Source organism: Paramormyrops kingsleyae, chromosome 25 (assembly GCF_048594095.1).
Source record: "Paramormyrops kingsleyae isolate MSU_618 chromosome 25, PKINGS_0.4, whole genome shotgun sequence".
Lineage (NCBI taxonomy): Eukaryota > Metazoa > Chordata > Actinopteri > Osteoglossiformes > Mormyridae > Paramormyrops > Paramormyrops kingsleyae.
The window spans coordinates 4,120,952-4,138,953 of record NC_132821.1 but is presented as its reverse complement, the minus strand read 5'-3'; the positions used below and the strand labels follow the sequence as shown (position 1 = coordinate 4,138,953).

The window sequence follows — 18,002 nt, the reverse complement described above, 5'->3', positions numbered from 1 at the left end:
CATTAAAAACACATTTATTGCCATTCACAAGCTGACCTATGACACGTCTATGACAACCATATCCCTGCCTCTGGTAACTCCACTCCTGGTCTAGAGCCTTGAGCCCAAAACAAGGCACCCTAAATAGGGCCATCATTCTATAATTACCACTGGTCCCTGAGACCAATGAACAGCACACTGCAGGAATTGGGTAATCAATGGGACTTGGGGCTGCTAACTAGATGGGCATCTTCAGGCTCAGGTGCGTAACTGGAAAAGCAGTAAAAAACCTTAAAACAAGACCCTAGCTGCAGAACTCCAACTAATCAGGACCATGAACCCATGAGCGAGACGCTAGCTGATCATGGCCAGAGATTTGGTGTCAGCCACCCAGATCCTTTCATCCGAAAACAAAATGCTGGTGCCCAAAATCACAAAGCTGGCAACCATAGCAGCAACACTGTTCAAAACCCAAGAGTAACACAAGCAGGCTAAGCCCAGCCCCACAAACTATACCAAATAAAGCTTTGAGCTTTGCACCCATAGAGCAACGATGATGACTATGCAGAAAGCAATGCTCTGTTTACATAACATTTAGTGCTAAATACCCCTGGCTCAAGGCAAGATCCCAGACAAGGCTCAGTTACCTACTTCACAGGCAGTGCCCATGTTACGAACAAGATGTATTCTCTAAGTCTGTCTTTAAGTCAAATTTGTAGGTGTAGGAAAAATTATATAGTAATAATTAAAGTAATTTCATACTGTACTGTAGTGTACCTTGGGCTGATGAACCACTGAAGCCATGCAATATTTTAATATGCGTCACAAAGTAGTGTGTGTGTTTGTTATTATGAACCATTGTATTTAACTTAAATTTTAATGTAATTGGCTTTATGGCAGTCGATTCGTAAGTATGAATTGACCATGAAGTCTGACATTCTTAACACCTTCAGGACCGGTGTGACAATTGTATTTTTTTTGGAGATAGGAAATTGCATGTGTTGTGATATATATACATACACTCAGCATGTTTTAGTCTTTATATTCTTGCTGAGTTCTTTGCCACATGGTGGTGATGAAGATGGATGAAGAGAAGTTTTTGAATGGTCAATGATGTTGTGTGTTGTGATAAATTCATTATCCATTCTTGGGGTATTATGATGGGTGGGGGAGGAGCACTTGATTGACAGGTGTCTCCTGTGTGTAGATGGAAGTGGATGACAACATTGTAGAAGAGATCCGTCTCCGACCTGTAGTAGCATTTGCCAAGACGAAGATACCCATCACTGAGGGTATAGTGGAGGTGAGGTACCGGGATGGCTGGGGTCAGATCTGTGACCTGGGCTGGACTCCCAAGAACACACACGTCATCTGTGGCATGATGGGATTTCCCTATGAGAAGAAAGTCAACAAGAACTTCTATAGGTAAGCTGCAAATAGAGATCCTGTGAAATTGCATGTGTCTCTTTATCTGGAAGAATGTATATTTTAATTCACCTCTATGTATTTTTAATATTATATCTCATATCTGCACAAGGCAGGGAACAACCCTGGATGGGGGGCCAGCCCATCACAGGGCACACTGACACACCATTCACTCACATATGCACAATTTAGCAATGCCAATTAGCCTCAGCATGTCTTTAGACTGTGGGGGGAAACCAGAGTGCCTAGAGGAAACCCCATGATGACATGGGGAGAACATGCAAACTCCACACACATGTGACCCAAGCAGAGACGTAAACCCAGGTCCCAGAGGTGTGAGGCAACAGTGCTAGCCACTGCGCCACCATGCCACCCCCATATATGTATATCTCAAGACTATAGTCAAGTATTATAATATAGCTCTTACTTTTTTATTGGTCTATTGAGCAAGAGACCCGTAGTATCCCATATGGCATCTCATTGTTATACGAGCTGACCTCCAGGTGCAGGAAGTCATTGGCTCAGATGTGCAACTTAGATACTTTTGGATGATTTTTATGATGATTTTAACTTATTTGATTGCCTTTTAAGGATACATCTTATATTAGAGATCATTGAGAGCTTCTTTGTTTCTACCTTGCTTATTTGAAACTAGTGGAACCTGGTTTTGAAATATGCACTTTTGTGGGTGGAGTTGGCTCTTGTGAAGCATGTTACACAGTTATAGTGTTTGGTTCTAACATTCTGACATGGCTTAACTTTGGCAATATGGCCTGGGACATGCAAACCATTTTAACGTATTTATCTTCCAAAGTGAATAATGATCCTTGAAAAATGCTTTATATTCTGCCCATCCATCCATGCATCCATCCATCCATGCATCCATCTCATCTATTCAGTGGCGGAGCCAGGAAATTTTCTGTGGGGTGGCCAGGATGATTATGTGATCATTTTGGGGGTGGCAAATGACAAATGTGACATAATTTTATTTTTTTCTCTTTTTTTGCCTCATGTAGCTTACTAAACAGTTTAATTACGAATTCACCGAGGCATAAAGAAGTTAGAAAATGCTTATACTTTTACTATCTTTTCTTTTGTATTAGATTAATAGTGTTTAAACAAGATTACCTGTAATTATTTTTTGTTCCGTCGCATTTTCAAATTCCCGCCAGTGGTATTGGACTCCTCTCCGCTCCACTCCACTCCACTCATAGAAATATATCCGCTCCACTCAATGACAGTAAAAGAACTCCACTGCCACTCCACTGGCGGTACCAGGATGTGCGCACACAAAAGTGTCCGGCATTGCTGTGGCAGTACAAAAAAGGTTCCGCGTCGCGCGGGTGGTTGCATGGATGGCTGTGGTCAGACCAGGGGGGCCAATAGGGTGGCCGGGGTTCGGCGGGGGGTGGCCACGCCCCCCCCCGGCCACCCCCTGCCTCCGCGCCTGCATCTATTTAGCACTTGGTGGCATGGCAATATTATGTGGACTAACAAAATAGGCCTTCATAAAAGTAACCTTATGAAAATATGTGCAAGAGCTTCATGCAGTTAATGGAGACAATAAATGTTCAATGAAGAGAAATTGGGGTTTATTCACTGTCAGCAAGTTCTTTTCTTCTATGTTCTTTATTATTATGAACACATAATATCTCACATTCTAAAAATGTAGACTTGAAACAGGAAGGTCTGAATCTTTATTATGTGCTTAAATTACATGGTTAAATTCATTCATTCTTCAACTGTTTATTGTGTAGTATAGGCTCATAGGCACAAGGAAGACAGCACCTTGAACAGGATAGGCACAAGGAAGACAGCACCTTGGACAGGATAGGCACACAGAAGCCGGCACCTTGGACAGGATAGGCACACGGAAGACAGTACCTTGGACAGGATAGGCACACGGAAGACAGTACCTTGGACAGGATAGGCACATGGAAGACAGTACCTTGGACAGGATAGGCAGATGGAAGACAGCACCTTGGACAGGATAGGCACACTGAAGACAGCACCTTGGACAGGATAGGCACAAGGAAGACAGTACCTTAGACAGGATAGGCACACTGAAGACAGCACCTTGCACAGGATAGGCACAAGGAAGACAGTACCTTGGACAGGATAGGCACATGGAAGACAGCACCTTGGACAGGATAGGCACACAGAAGCCGGCACCTTGGACAGGATAGGCACACGGAAGACAGTACCTTGGACAGGATAGGCACACGGAAGACAGCACCTTGGACAGGATAGGCACACAGAAGCCGGCACCTTGGACAGGATAGGCACACGGAAGACAGTACCTTGGACAGGATAGGCACACGGAAGACAGTACCTTGGACAGGATAGGCACACGGAAGACAGTACCTTGGACAGGATAGGCACACGGAAGACAGCACCTTGGACAGGATAGGCACACAGAAGCCGGCACCTTGGACAGGATAGGCACACGGAAGACAGTACCTTGGACAGGATAGGCACACGGAAGACAGTACCTTGGACAGGATAGGCACACGGAAGACAGTACCTTGGACAGGATAGGCACACGGAAGACAGCACCTTGGACAGGATAGGCACACAGAAGCCGGCACCTTGGACAGGATAGGCACACGGAAGACAGTACCTTGGACAGGATAGGCACACGGAAGACAGTACCTTGGACAGGATAGGCACATGGAAGACAGTACCTTGGACAGGATAGGCAGATGGAAGACAGCACCTTGGACAGGATAGGCACACTGAAGACAGCACCTTGGACAGGATAGGCACAAGGAAGACAGTACCTTAGACAGGATAGGCACACTGAAGACAGCACCTTGCACAGGATAGGCACAAGGAAGACAGTACCTTAGACAGGATAGGCACACTGAAGACAGCACCTTGGACAGGATAGGCACACGGAAGACGGCACCTTGGACAGGATAGGCAGATGGAAGACAGTACCTTGGACTGGATAGGCACACTGAAGACAGCACCTTGGACAGGATAGGCACACGGAAGACAGCACCTTGGACAGGATAGGCACAAGGAAGATGGCACCTTCGACAGGATAGGCATGTGAAAGACGGCACCTTGGACAGGATAGGCACACGGAAGACAGCACCTTGGACAGGATAGGCAGATGGAAGACAGCACCTTGGACAGAATAGGCAGATGGAAGACAGTACCTTGGACAGGATAGGCACATGGAAGACAGTACCTTGGACAGGATAGGCACAAGGAAGATGGCACCTTCGACAGGATAGGCATGTGAAAGACGGCACCTTGGACAGGATAGGCACACGGAAGACAGCACCTTGGACAGGATAGGCACACGGAAGACAGTACCTTGGACAGGATAGGCACACGGAAGACAGTACCTTGGACAGGATAGGCACATGGAAGACAGTACCTTGGACAGGATAGGCAGATGGAAGACAGCACCTTGGACAGGATAGGCACACTGAAGACAGCACCTTGCACAGGATAGGCACAAGGAAGACAGTACCTTAGACAGGATAGGCACACTGAAGACAGCACCTTGCACAGGATAGGCACAAGGAAGACAGTACCTTAGACAGGATAGGCACACTGAAGACAGCACCTTGGACAGGATAGGCACACGGAAGATGGCACCTTCGACAGGATAGGCATGTGAAAGACGGCACCTTGGACAGGATAGGCAGATGGAAGACAGTACAGATCTGGCCATTAGAAATGCGTCTATTTTCACGCGGCATCCTGCAATTCGGCACGCGTGATCACGCGGCACCCTGTAGGCGCTTTTTCAGATTTTTTTAAAACGTTGTTGCGCTTCATATAATATCCACCAGGTGGCGCAAGGAACAACATTCTCTAGCCAAACACCATGGCCAGCTCTAGGGGGCGCCAGCGCGGGATCTGACAGAATTCTCGCGAGACCATTTAAATAACTCCGCAAGTTTTTGTCATATACACATTAAAAAAACACCCTCAGAAACCTTCTACTTTCCAAATATATATAGGTAGAAACTAAATATATTTTTACAGCTTCGTGATACGAATAGAAAGAACAAGAGTGACTGACTTAAGCGTCTGCGTCTCGAAGCAGCTCTGATCAATTTAAATTTTTTAATAAAATTTTGATCAATCTGATCAAAAGAACAAAATGGGAAATCGGAAAACGAGCCATTATCCGTTTTGTCGTTTTGGTTTTGGAAACAAAAACTGATAAATACGAGTGGTTTTCCGTTTTTCTTGTTTTGGTTTCACATTAAAAACGGATGAACGAATGATACACGGATTCTGCTGCTTTGCCTCTTTCTCTCTACTATGAATGTGGGGATCGGTGGATTGTCATTCCCTGTTTCACTGCCAGGATTAATTGTATAGAGCGAGGGGTTTTATTATTTCTGTGTGTTTTAAGACTGTTTTTGGGTTGGGACGCCATTAGGGAGGAAGGGAACTTTGTGGTGGCATTTTGTATTGTGTGCAGCAGCAGGGCGCTGGTATGTGTGCCTGGAACCCTGTCAGCACAAGTACGTCGGCAGCATGTGGCTCAGTGGGCTAAGGCTGTGTGCCTGTAATCACAAGGTCGCCGGTTCAAACCCAGCCTTAGCACGTCTGTGGCTCCTTGAGCAAGGCTCTTAACCCCCAGCTCCCTGGGCGCTGCTACGGGTGGCTGCCCTTCGCAGACAACTTACTCTGCAAAGAGCAAGTTGAGGGAGGCGTAAAAACAATTTCCCCACGGGGATCAATAAAGTATCTGTTATTATTATTATTAATACGTCGCATAAACGGCGGATGGTCGCAATTAGATCGCGTTCCATTACGAAGCATCGCGTTTTACTCGCGAAAACGTCGGATCGTCGCGGTGTTGAAAAGCGTTGCTTGCTTAAACGTCGGATCGTCGCTTTTAAGTCGAAGGTCGCTTTTTGGTAGGGAAAACTACGCATCACGTCGGATCTTTTTTAGAAAAGGGTTTGTTTGACCCTGGAAGTAGTAATATTACTGTAATAAAATTATTTAATGTAGTAATATTACTTGTCATATAGGGCATGGTATGATTTACATAGCTATTTTACATACTGGACATTAAATGTTTCTTATTATCGATAATTATGTTTAAAGATATCCTGTTTATATGACTGTATTTTAAATAAGAGTGCGCACTTGCATGTGTGCATGAGGATCTATTGAGAGATGTCCCACTGTGAGTGAAGACTTGGCAATGTGCTGCTGTGTCTCTGATATCTGATGTGTGTCCTTAATTATCACCAAATCCGAATGTCCGAGTTCCGAGAGCGTCATTTCCGGGCCCACAGTAGACTTCCTGCCTGTAAGTGGCTGAAACTTCGTTTTTTCCCGCTCGGAGTCTTCCTTTGTCCCAGTCGCCGATAAGTGAGGTAAGTTTTTACCATTGTTCTTAATTTTGTGTGTGTGTGTGTGTGTGTGTGTGTGTGTGTGTGTGTGTGTGTGTGTGTGTGTGTGTGTGTGTGTGTGTGTGTGTGTGTGTGTGTGTGTGTGTGTGTGTGTGTGTGTGTGGAAGAAAACGGATCGTGTTTTAAAACATATTTTGTTCCCTGTTTTAAAAGAGAAACAGAAAAAAAAGTCTATTTCGTCTCGTACGATTAGTTGGAAAGGTTGGCTGAAAATCATTTCTTTCTTAAATAAATAGTTTCAGAATGATCTTTTTTCTTTTTCTTTTTGATGATACAAATTAATGTTAACAATCGTGTTTTGATTATTTATTGTTACAAACTTTTTATCGCACTTTAACCATTTTAATGTATATGGCTATGCTAAGGTTACCATACTCGACCTTTTGTTTGATGCGTTTGTATGTTACTATTAATTTGAGTTGTATTACTATGGCGTGAGATCACTCTCAAAATACATGTGCATACTGAAAATTCAATTTAGCAGTGTGTTTTTCAAATATTGAAAACATTTACTTATGAATAAGGGGCATCTAATATTGAAATATTTGCCAGGATGGGGATAAAGAAGTTTGTCACACATGACAATTTTGATGTATTGGGTTAATTTGCAGAACTAATTTTTTGTGTTTTGTTGATGTACTTCCAGACCTAAAAGGCAATTTGCCTTGTTGGACAGTTCTCCACTGAGGAAACGTCCCTCGGCTTACTCTCAGAGTGGGAATACTTTTAACAGAAAGAGGAAATTATCGTTCCTGCCACCACCACCGACACCTCCACCTCGACCTTGTCTCACACACCACTTCCAAGGTACAAAGACGAACATCATTTTACTGAATTACTCGGTTACATAATCCAAATGCTTACCACTGTTTTGTTTCTGTTTTATCCTCAACAAAAGCAGATCTAGTTTCTCCGGGACCATCCAACACACTGAATAGTCACCCAGAGACTGAGGGAGAATCACTGGAATACACCAACATGCAAACATTCAGGGAACAAAGTTAGTAACATAAACTGCATAACTTATAAGTTTTTTTTTTTTTATTAACACAGTAGAAAATGTGCACGTAAGATGCGTGCAATGATATGGTAATCTGTTTCATGTGTGCGCTTGCACAGGAATTAAACACTGAATTATACGCCTACAGAAAGAACATCCTCTCCGGCTGTCCCACACCCTCTGCACCTGTCAGGAGAACAAAGTAAGATTCCAGAACAATCGTGTTTGTTTGTTTTTATGGAATTGCTATTTGTGTGAATGAGAGGTAACTTAGAGAGTGCAGTATTGCACTCAATCACAAGGAATCAGAATACGATACAAGATAGTAATTATGATCACTTAGGGTTTTAGAGTAATTTTTTACTGTCTTATTCTTACAGATAGTCCTTCGAGGACTCAGCTACCCACGGGGCAGCTTGTACCGAGTCAATGCACACTTAAGTTGTAAACAAATCTACATCCACATCTGTCTCGATGTATGTCTAAATATTTAATGCTGTATTCTCTATTGTCCTTACAGCGACCGAGAGGATCCTCCTGCAGATGTTGGGGGAGTTGCAGAGCCAGGTCCAACACATGACTGAAATTGTCACCCAGATACCTACCTTGTTGGGTTACAGTCCTGGAAATGCACCATTAACAGCGGCAAGTGCACTGTACAAATTGCTTTATGATCTATTTTAATCAAATTATTTTAGATTGATTTTGGAAATGTTTATTTTTTTCCCTAGTATAAATAATAGTTTCAAGGTGTATAAGTTTATATTTCATATCAATAACATTTGAGTGAATTACTATTAACTCAGTTACAGAGATTTTTTAAATACTTTGCAATGTAGCTTACTAGATTTACTGATCTTTGTGCACACTGTTACCCAGGTCTTTCTATAAGAATCTATTTTTTTTTTTTTGTGTGCAGAGGATGGGAGATTTCCACTGCAAGACACTGAGGACCTGAACAACGTTGAAATGCAGTTGGAAAATGTTGAATTTAAGAACAAACTGGTATGATTATGGTTTAAGAAAACTACCTTGTACATAGATAATACATGGATACTAAAATATAATATATACTTATATACATACACATACATACACTACCCAAAAGTATGTGAAATTTTGTATGACCAAACATCTGTTGTCACCTCCAGGTATCCAAACTGTCACTGGCTGGGGGACAAACACTGAAGAAAACAGTCTGGATGATCTGTGGGAAGGTGTTTGATCCCCAGTTGGCTGTGCATCTTAACTGGTGTGGCAGAGGGGATAAAACACCAATGAAAAATACAAAAATCGTCAATGTGATTATTCGTAAGTAAAACCAATGTTTAACCAAAATTAAAAATCGACCTTTTGGGATTTTTATCCTTATTGTTTGAACACAATATGGGTTTAACCTCCCCATGCACGTTACATAGTTATTTCCCATGGTTTTCATTGATTTTAATGCCCAAAGTTGCTTTTCTGTCAGACTGCAGGTAAAAATTGAACCATCAAATTCTAAAGGAATAACCTGTTTATGATTAGACCTTATTAAATGGTTAATGTCAATGTAAGTGACCGTTGTGTCCGTTCTGTTTTTTAGAGTCTGCATTATGGAACGGCGTATCAGCGACGTGGCGCCGACGTACTTGTGCTGACTGGGGAGTTGTAGTGTTTTTGTTCCAGGCTGCCATCTTCTGCCTGACTGCTTCACCTTCTACCCTGTGTGGATCAGCCCAGAGGTTTTAATTTGCCGTGTGGATGGTGTTTTATTGTGATTGTTAATAAAAGACTGTAAGTGGAGTCACGTCTCTTGCTGCCTTGTATAACGGACCTGAGTGCCTTTTTGGAGTTTTACTTAGCCTAGGAACTATTTCCCTGGGCGCAATTCCCAGGGTGGCGTAATTGGTGTCTTAAGGGGTGGTTCCCCCAAACTCTGAGCCCAGCGCTGCGACACAACATTCATTTGGATAAATAAATAAGAAAAAGCTAACTTGTAACTATTTCTGGCTCCTTTCATTGAATATGTAGCAACTTTCATGTGTATGAATGAGCCATTGTCACCTGGCCACGTCCCTACCCCCCTTTTATGGCGCTGATTCTGGATCGCGTTTCACCGCTGCGCTGTTAATCAAATTACCATGCGAATGCGATCTGAATACGCACTAATGCGGCTATTTAGAATGTGAATAGCGATCTTCGGGTGAGAGCGGTACTACACGCCCCCGATGCCGATTTAACCCAATTTTAAAAACTGTAATACTGTAACTGTAATGTTTTGAAAAGGAGACAGATTACGGATTTAGCCAGCGTTTTTTTCATGATTGTACAGATGTAACATTTCAGCGAGATATAAACTGAAATAGACGCGAAAACTCGACGACGATGCACTGGACCCCCAAGAGTTAAACAATGCAGTTAGTCCCTTTTGCTGGCCAAGCATGACTGAAGCTCAATCGGTGGCAAGGCCACTTAACTTGTCAAATGGTACAGTAATTCAAATTTGTTCATTGCCAAAACAACTTGCTCAAACAAATCATCACCTTTGGTATGGCAAGCAATATGGCTTGCAAAGACAGCAATGCCTCGGTCGTTTCAAACTCAGCGCTGTCAGCAGTGATTCCGCGCTCAAAGATGGCTATTTGGGCAGTATTTGTTATGTCTGTTGTTTCACAGCAGGCAGCCAGAGAGAAAAGTGGATTTTTTTCCCGGTGTCATTGTTTCTCGCGCCATATCGTCATTATGTCATATCGGTAATTCATTCTGTATGTAATGGCAAAGTATTTATAATTTCGTTTCTTTTTTATTAAGTTAATTTAGAAAAAAAAAGTTTGGAGCATTTTTTTCGTTAAACGTAAGATTTTTGTTTCTTAAAGTAAAGACCAAGCGGCAGACAGTGAGTTGACCTACTCTGTTTCAATTTGCCTTCTCAAATCACGAATTGACTAAAATGAAATCTATAGATGTAAAATAATAGATATAAATAGTGCGCTATTAGGTGCATATCCAATCATTTGTGCGGAGAGTGAAAGCTAAAACACGTTTTTCGGACATGACGCAAGCGCGATCAGAAATTCATTATAAATTTCAACATTTTAAAGCAACATCAAATGAAGATATGCATGTTTGACAGGTAGCTCGTTTTTTTCAGGGAACAACCGTGGACAGGGGGCCAGCCCATCACAGGGCACACTCGCACACCATTCACTCACACTTGCACACCTACGGGCAATTTAGTATCCCCAATTAGCCTCAGCATGTCACAGAGACTCGAACTCGAGTGTGAGGCAACAGTGCTAACCACTGCACCACCATGCCGCCCCGATATCCTAAACAATCAAGTTTTTATTATATGACTGACAACGAATACAACTGTTAAGTATCAAAAGTGTCACGCCCAGCTCCGTCCGCTCCTCGTGTGTGCCACGCCCCCTCATTATCCACGTGTGCTTCCACAATTGTGCCCAGCTGTTCCCTGTTATTTTGGCTTCTTTCATGTATATTAGTCCACGTCTTCCTTAGTTGGGTGTCCGTCATTGATGTTAGTCGATGTTGTTTACCGTGTTGGTCCTGTCTATGCCTAGTAAAACCCGTTTGCCTGCGCTTTCGGCTTCGCTTGCCTGCCCGCTCCCCCGCACGCACGAATCGTAACAAAAAGTGCTCCAGTGAGTTCTGCAAGTTTTTTTTTTGTTTAAAAAGTGGAAAAGTTGTTGTTCTATTTCGGAGAAGTTCGTTAAGTCTGTCTCATCAGCTTCCAGTCACGAACTGCAGGGTTGAATCTCCGACCAACAGCATCTGAAAGTGCTTGACGAAGGTTGTTGGGTAGTGCATTTTTCCCCCTGGAGCCGTCAAAGTTAACAGAACCTGCCCAGAACAGCGAAACGATCTGCCTTTGGTTTCCCGTCTGGTCCTGTTGAGTCCAGATACAGTTTATTCTCGGTCTCTACTGAAACATGATTTAAAAGTACATCTGGAAGGATTACCCCCTGCATGAGACCGGCGAATATGATGATGGTGATGAGAACGGGAGGTGTTTCTTGGTGTTTCAGGCAATCTCAAATGGAATGATGTCATGACGGAAGGATGAGAAAATGCTGAATAATCTTGATTCGGCGAATTTTCACTATGGAGCATCGAATTCGTCACCACTGGGTTGTTGGTTAATCCTACAGATGCTGAGCCCGCTAATTGGTTTGTAGGTTGAGAGTCCGGACAGTTAATGGTGTAGAGGCTGAAGAAGGAACACCAAAATCAGCATTACCCAGGTGCGCTGACAGCGAATGGTCTTCGTGAGCAGACTGAGGAGATGACCACATCTCAAAAGACTTGGCAGTCCATTTGAGTATCCACAGACGTTGAAGGAACAACAGATGGATCTGTGGATGTGGATTGATCCGCTGTCGGAGGATGAGTTTTCTCACTGAAACGCGCCTCCAACAAACCAATCCTTGCCTCTAAATTCAGAAGCCTTCTTGTGAATTCTGATATCTGTGGCTTGGAAACAGTGACTGCGACTGCAGCAGGACATCTACGTTCAATTAGAACAGCCTGTAGATTGTAACATTAAAATTAGTTGTGAATATGATGTTCACACCGCAGACAGGCATATGAAGCTATACTGCACATGGCGCTGCTTGCGTAATAATAAATTAGCAAATACCCACTGATTTCTTTTTTACAAGCCGGGTAGTCCCTGTTTTACTTTTGGTCTGTGGGCTCTGCTTGTTCTCTTTGCCAGAATTCTATTGAGACAATATGTATGACACATTTCTGATGATTGTATATTTCTGATCACTTGAATAAATAAGCTTTTTTGGCATTGTTGTTGTTGAGAATATTATATATTTTTGATAACAGCATAACAAAAATAACGTGTCCCGTTGTAAAGTTGTTGCCGTATTGTGTACAAAGTTGTAGCAATATGAGATCCTAATAGTCTATTTTGAGAATAAAGGCATAGCATTATGTGCGTTTGAGTGGCATATTAAAACATATGCTGGTGTATGACGATTGAGATCGCAAAATGGCCTTCAGAAGTTAAACTAAAAACTGCAGAGCATTGTATTTCCTAATTGCATGTTGGCCTATTCTTGTGATTCATAAACTATTACTGCGCAACTAACGAGTAACACAGCGCAGATATTCCTTGCTTCTTGGACTTTGCACCCTAGCAATACCTTATGGCTTTCACAACCCTTCAAATTACAAGATCTAACCTCAGAAATGTTAATGAGAGGGGGTCGTTCGTGTCACTTTTAAACGTGCCAATTCACCTTTCCCCCACCCTATGAATAAAGGTGAGAAGAGCAAGCTTGTGGTGCGTTCCATTTGCCCTGGGAACTCGGATTCCGAGTTTCGAAGCCGGAAGTGATGACATGCGCGCTCCCGTTTCTCGGAGATCTCGGATAACGCAGAGGATCCCGAGTTCAGAATCGAAGATGGCTGCGCTCTTTCTCAATAGAAGGGAAAGTTGTAGCTTTATCCTGTTTAAGCACTACTTCTCATTTGTGGCTCATTAAATCGGTCGCACACACTATATCGTCCAATTTATCTGTGGACGTGTTGCTACGGAGTTTTATACGTGAAGCACCGCGAGTAATGTGTTATCAAGTGATATTGCTAACAATGGCTACCAATTAACCGTTCTAGAATTGGATTTCATGATTAGTCGGATTATTTGTCGGATTTAAGGTAGTTCGGGCTAATTGTAAGTGAACAAAGATAAAGGCCATTTAAACTGAGGTACCTTAAATCCGTAAGGTACTAGTTGTCCGGCTAAGCAAAAAATCTTTTTTTTTCCATATGGATCCATGGTATTGCTACTTCTGGGGCAAATGGAACGCATCCGACTCGGTTTTTCCGAGTTTTTACCGGATGTGAACAGGTTGTCAAGTTAGCAAAATATATTGCGTGTACCGGAGCCTGCGTGATCACTGCATTTTTTAGCCTTCTATGAGAAGAGACGGTTACTCTGTAATTTATGGTCATACAGACAGAAGCTAAACATAATTCAAAACTGTAAAATATTTCGCGAAATATATTTTTTTCTGTTTTATACCATTTCATTGATTGATTCGTTGTAAAATAATGCTTACATTGTCCTTGAAATAGGCTATAGGAATTAAAAGAATCCATAAAGGCTTGCTTTATGTTATGTTTGTTTATTAACCCGTGTTTTTTTTTTCATATACAGAAAAAAATAAACAATGTTTGATGGTTAAGCTCCATCTTATAGCGAATGTTTTAACGGGTTTTCAGCTTTTAAAATGTATGTTTTCTAACAGGAAATAATACACCCCAACATACCCCTTATATTTAACGATAAAAAATGCTCAAAACGTTTTTCTAAATTAACTAAAAAAACTAAACTAAATTAGACTAAATATAATCACTTTGCCAATACATACAAAATTGAACTAACGGGGAAAATATTTTTGTCCCGTCAATTGCTTCGATATCACTGTCAGTCACCGCTCTTTCGAGAATGAACCCAGCATAAATATGCAGATGTAAATAAATATATTTAGCATAGACAAATGTATTATTTTAAATTACTGCTGGTAAAAAAGTACTTACAGACCTAATCACAGTGTACACCTTAAATCCGACAGGAGGAACCAGGGCTCGAACCTACAACCTTCCAGTTACCAAACGATAGCACTACCCCCTGCGCCACCATCTTCACTTACAGGCTTAAAGCACAGACTGTATGGACTATTTAAATTGAGCAGTGCAACCGTTTGTTGTTCCTTTAACTATATTCGATTTTTGATAATGAACAGGTTGCTATGTCAAGTTAAAAAAGTGGAACAGAGCTCTGGAAGCGGAACAGATACCTACGAGATCAAATGCGGATACAGTATCGCGTTATTCACGCTCACGTGCTGTGTTGCTGATAAACAAGATATAGTTTCAGTTCTGTTGCTTTTATATGGAAATAAATACGATACACAAGACATGATATTAGATTAAAAAATAAAACATTTTAGAAGAGAATGCAACATTACAATTGTTTGAACAACTGTGTCCTCAGGCAGCTCGCGGTGATGTTCGCTGCCGCTTCAGTTCAGTGCGTTACATGACTGCCCCCTACTGATCATGTCTTTCCTGTGTCAATGCATTTTCTGTGTTCACGGGAAATACTGCGGTGTCACGCGAGATCACTTTCCTTCCGGCGCGCAATTTGAATGGCCAGATCTGTACCTTGGACTGGATAGGCACACTGAAGACAGTACCTTGGACAGGATAGGCACACGGAAGACGGCACCTTGGACAGGATAGGCAGATGGAAGACAGTACCTTGGACTGGATAGGCACACTGAAGACAGCACCTTGGACAGGATAGGCACACGGAAGACAGCACCTTGGACAGGATAGGCACAAGGAAGATGGCACCTTCGACAGGATAGGCATGTGAAAGACGGCACCTTGGACAGGATAGGCACACGGAAGACAGTACCTTAGACAGGATAGGCACACTGAAGACAGCACCTTGCACAGGATAGGCACAAGGAAGACAGTACCTTAGACAGGATAGGTAGAGACACCAACCACGTTTTTGGATTGCAGGTGGAAATGGAGTAAACCCATGCCAATTCCACACAAGATTCGATATGCTTTATTTGTCACATACACAGTTATGTCTATACAAGTACAACAGGTAGTGAAATGTACCATCTTCCGGTCCTGAGACCATGCAATAAAGTTTAACAAAGGAATTTAAAATTTATAGAAAAATGAACATTATAAATATAGACAATATCTGTACAGTGTGCAATATAATATAATACATATACATATGTATTTGTATTTTAAAGTGCATTGTGCTAGTTGTTCTTGGTGTAAATAGACCTAAGACATAGATGTCATAACAGCAGGTGAGGACGTTTCCTAGATTCCCTCAAATTAAAGCTGAAAGTCTGCAGTTAAAGCACATCTTGTTCGTTTAATTTCAAATCCATTGTGGTGGTGTATAGAGCCAAAAAGATAAGAATTGTGTCGATGTCCCAATATTTATGGACCTCACTGTATGTTCTTACGACCAAATCCGATTTTTTTTACTTCATTTATCATTATCTTCTGAATTTGCAAATGTTTTCAAGGAGTCATTTGTATTGTGATTCAGCGGCAGGCTATTTGCATAACCAATCGACAAAGAAAGCATTTGAAGTCCCACCCAAAAGTACCGAAGTACCAAAGAAGTACCCCAGCTGGTTTGGCACTTTCGGTACTGGAAATTTTGGTACTGGTACTTGACCAGAAGTCAATGCAAAAGCGAAAGCACCGAAAATACTGTACCAAAAGTACTGTACTTGGTGGGTGGGAAAGTGCCCTAAGTTCATTGGCAAATCTGAGCATGACTGGAATATGTCCCAGTCTATGCCATCGAGCGCGTCCTGTAGTGTGGCTTCTGATTGAGCAGACCAGCACTTGATCTCCCTAGTGACAGAAGCCTTCTGACAAAACCTTTGTTTGTATTCCGAGATGAGGAAAAAAGCATTGTGGTCTGATGGCCCAAACGCCTTTGTAGCCTTTGAAACAGCTTTGTCGCCCTGCTTGTACGGTGTGTAACAGTGATCCAGTGTGTTAGCTCCCCTGGTTGAACACGTGATGTGTTGGTAAATGGTAGGCATGAGGTTAGGCATAGGTTCATTTTATTAAAGCCCCCTGCTTCCGGGTGTTTGTTTTGAGTCACGCTACGCATGTTGTGTAATTCAGACAATGCTGTACCTGTGTCCACATGAGGTGGGGGATATAGGCTGCCATGGTGATAAGTACATAAGAACATAAGACTGGTACATAAGAAAGTAAGCTGAACTTGCGAAGCAGGTAGAATGGGGGTAGAAAAGCTCAAAATCTAATTGTGAAACTTGATTTCCAATGTCCCAAAGTGCCGTTCTGTCATAAGCCACTAAACATTTTGTATAAGCAAAAATGATGATAAAAAGTAAATAAAGTACTAAGTAAAATCACAACCTACACAGAGTGATCAGGAAGGTGACAGAACGTAGCCGAGCCATATTGCAGAGTCTGAACGATTAAATCATACAGATACCAGTTTGTTATTTCATAGACTGAATGGCATATCCTCTATGAGAGTCAAATTTACAGTTTATTGCAAGAGTTTTCACACCTTGCAGATATTTTGAAATGTTGATGGATTTGTGGTCATACAGACACATCATTGTCCAAAGGTCGAAAGGGTCCTTTATAGAAATTCAATTGCTATGATTTTTACCAATTAGTAAGTAAGGCTTTGAGTTAATGTCAGCTATTGCAATGACAAAGAGAAGGGTTCAACATCAAAAAAAAATCTCAATTTTCGTACTCTTCAGAATATCCCCCATTGCTTCAATGACAGAATTGCAGACTCTTGGCATTCTTTAAACCAGCTTCCAGATGTGATTCTCCAAGAGTCCTGAAGGAGATTCTACAAGTTCTGGCACAAGTTGGCTACCTTGCTCTTTCTCTTTCCAGTGAGCCTGTTCCCTGGAACCCATTGTATACTTCATGGTACGGTGGTCTACAGAATTTGTATTTTTTATTAAAATCTGCATCATCCATCTGTCTTCAATAGCCAAACAGACAGACAACTATCCATGTATATATATTTTCTTCATTTAATCAATAATCTAAAATAGGTTAAAATGATGTTACTTCACAAATCTGAGACAATAAAAATATATTTATATTAAGACAAAAGGAGGGACCCAGCCTTCATGGAAAACTAAAAGGGTTTATTAGAACAACAAAACACTACAAAATAGAAACCTAAGGACCACAAGGGGGGCAAAACAGGAAGCTGGGTTAACAATAAGGAAAGTCATGGACTAATTGAATGCTGTGTTGAGGTTCAGGGAAATAAGGCAGAGGACACACTAACTACCAACATGGGGAGCAGAGCGGAGCAGAACAACACCAACACTAAACACTACAAGGACTAACATAGACAATGACTGGATTAAGGAACATCACACAGGTGGGTTCTGATATACAGGGGTAATGAGGACCAAATTAGAGAGAGGTGTGAATGACTAGAAGCCACAGGGGAGGAAAGTGTCAGTGTAGCAGTAGTGACTTTTTGGTAAAATTTGACTAGTAATTTCTGTGTGAAATGCCAATCCTGTACTATCACTCAAAAACACCAGCTAGTGGTGTATAAAACCCAAAAAGAAATTGCAAAATCAAAGATCTAAATTGCAACCTAAGCAGGCATATTA

The 18,002-nt window shown here is 41.9% G+C and overlaps 1 protein-coding gene and 1 long non-coding RNA gene across 3 annotated transcripts in view; both read left to right on the top strand.

Annotated features, from left to right (window-relative positions):
- LOC111835570 (lysyl oxidase homolog 3B-like) overlaps positions 1-18,002 on the top strand; it is a 40,413-nt gene that overhangs the window by 7,931 nt on the left and 14,480 nt on the right. Inside the window, exon 4 of the mRNA XM_023796008.2 lies at positions 1,187-1,404. Coding sequence (XP_023651776.2) covers positions 1,187-1,404 — 218 coding nt within the window. The remainder of the gene's footprint in view (positions 1-1,186; positions 1,405-18,002) is intronic.
- LOC140582790 (uncharacterized) lies at positions 3,969-9,585 on the top strand. 2 transcript variants are annotated; one of them, XR_011985573.1, is made up of 8 exons: positions 3,969-6,764; positions 7,447-7,607; positions 7,702-7,800; positions 7,949-8,002; positions 8,321-8,445; positions 8,720-8,805; positions 8,952-9,111; positions 9,386-9,585. It is a non-coding gene; the product is annotated as an uncharacterized lncRNA (long non-coding RNA). The 2 variants fall into 2 exon arrangements; XR_011985572.1 differs by having other exon boundaries at positions 3,971-6,764; positions 7,699-7,800.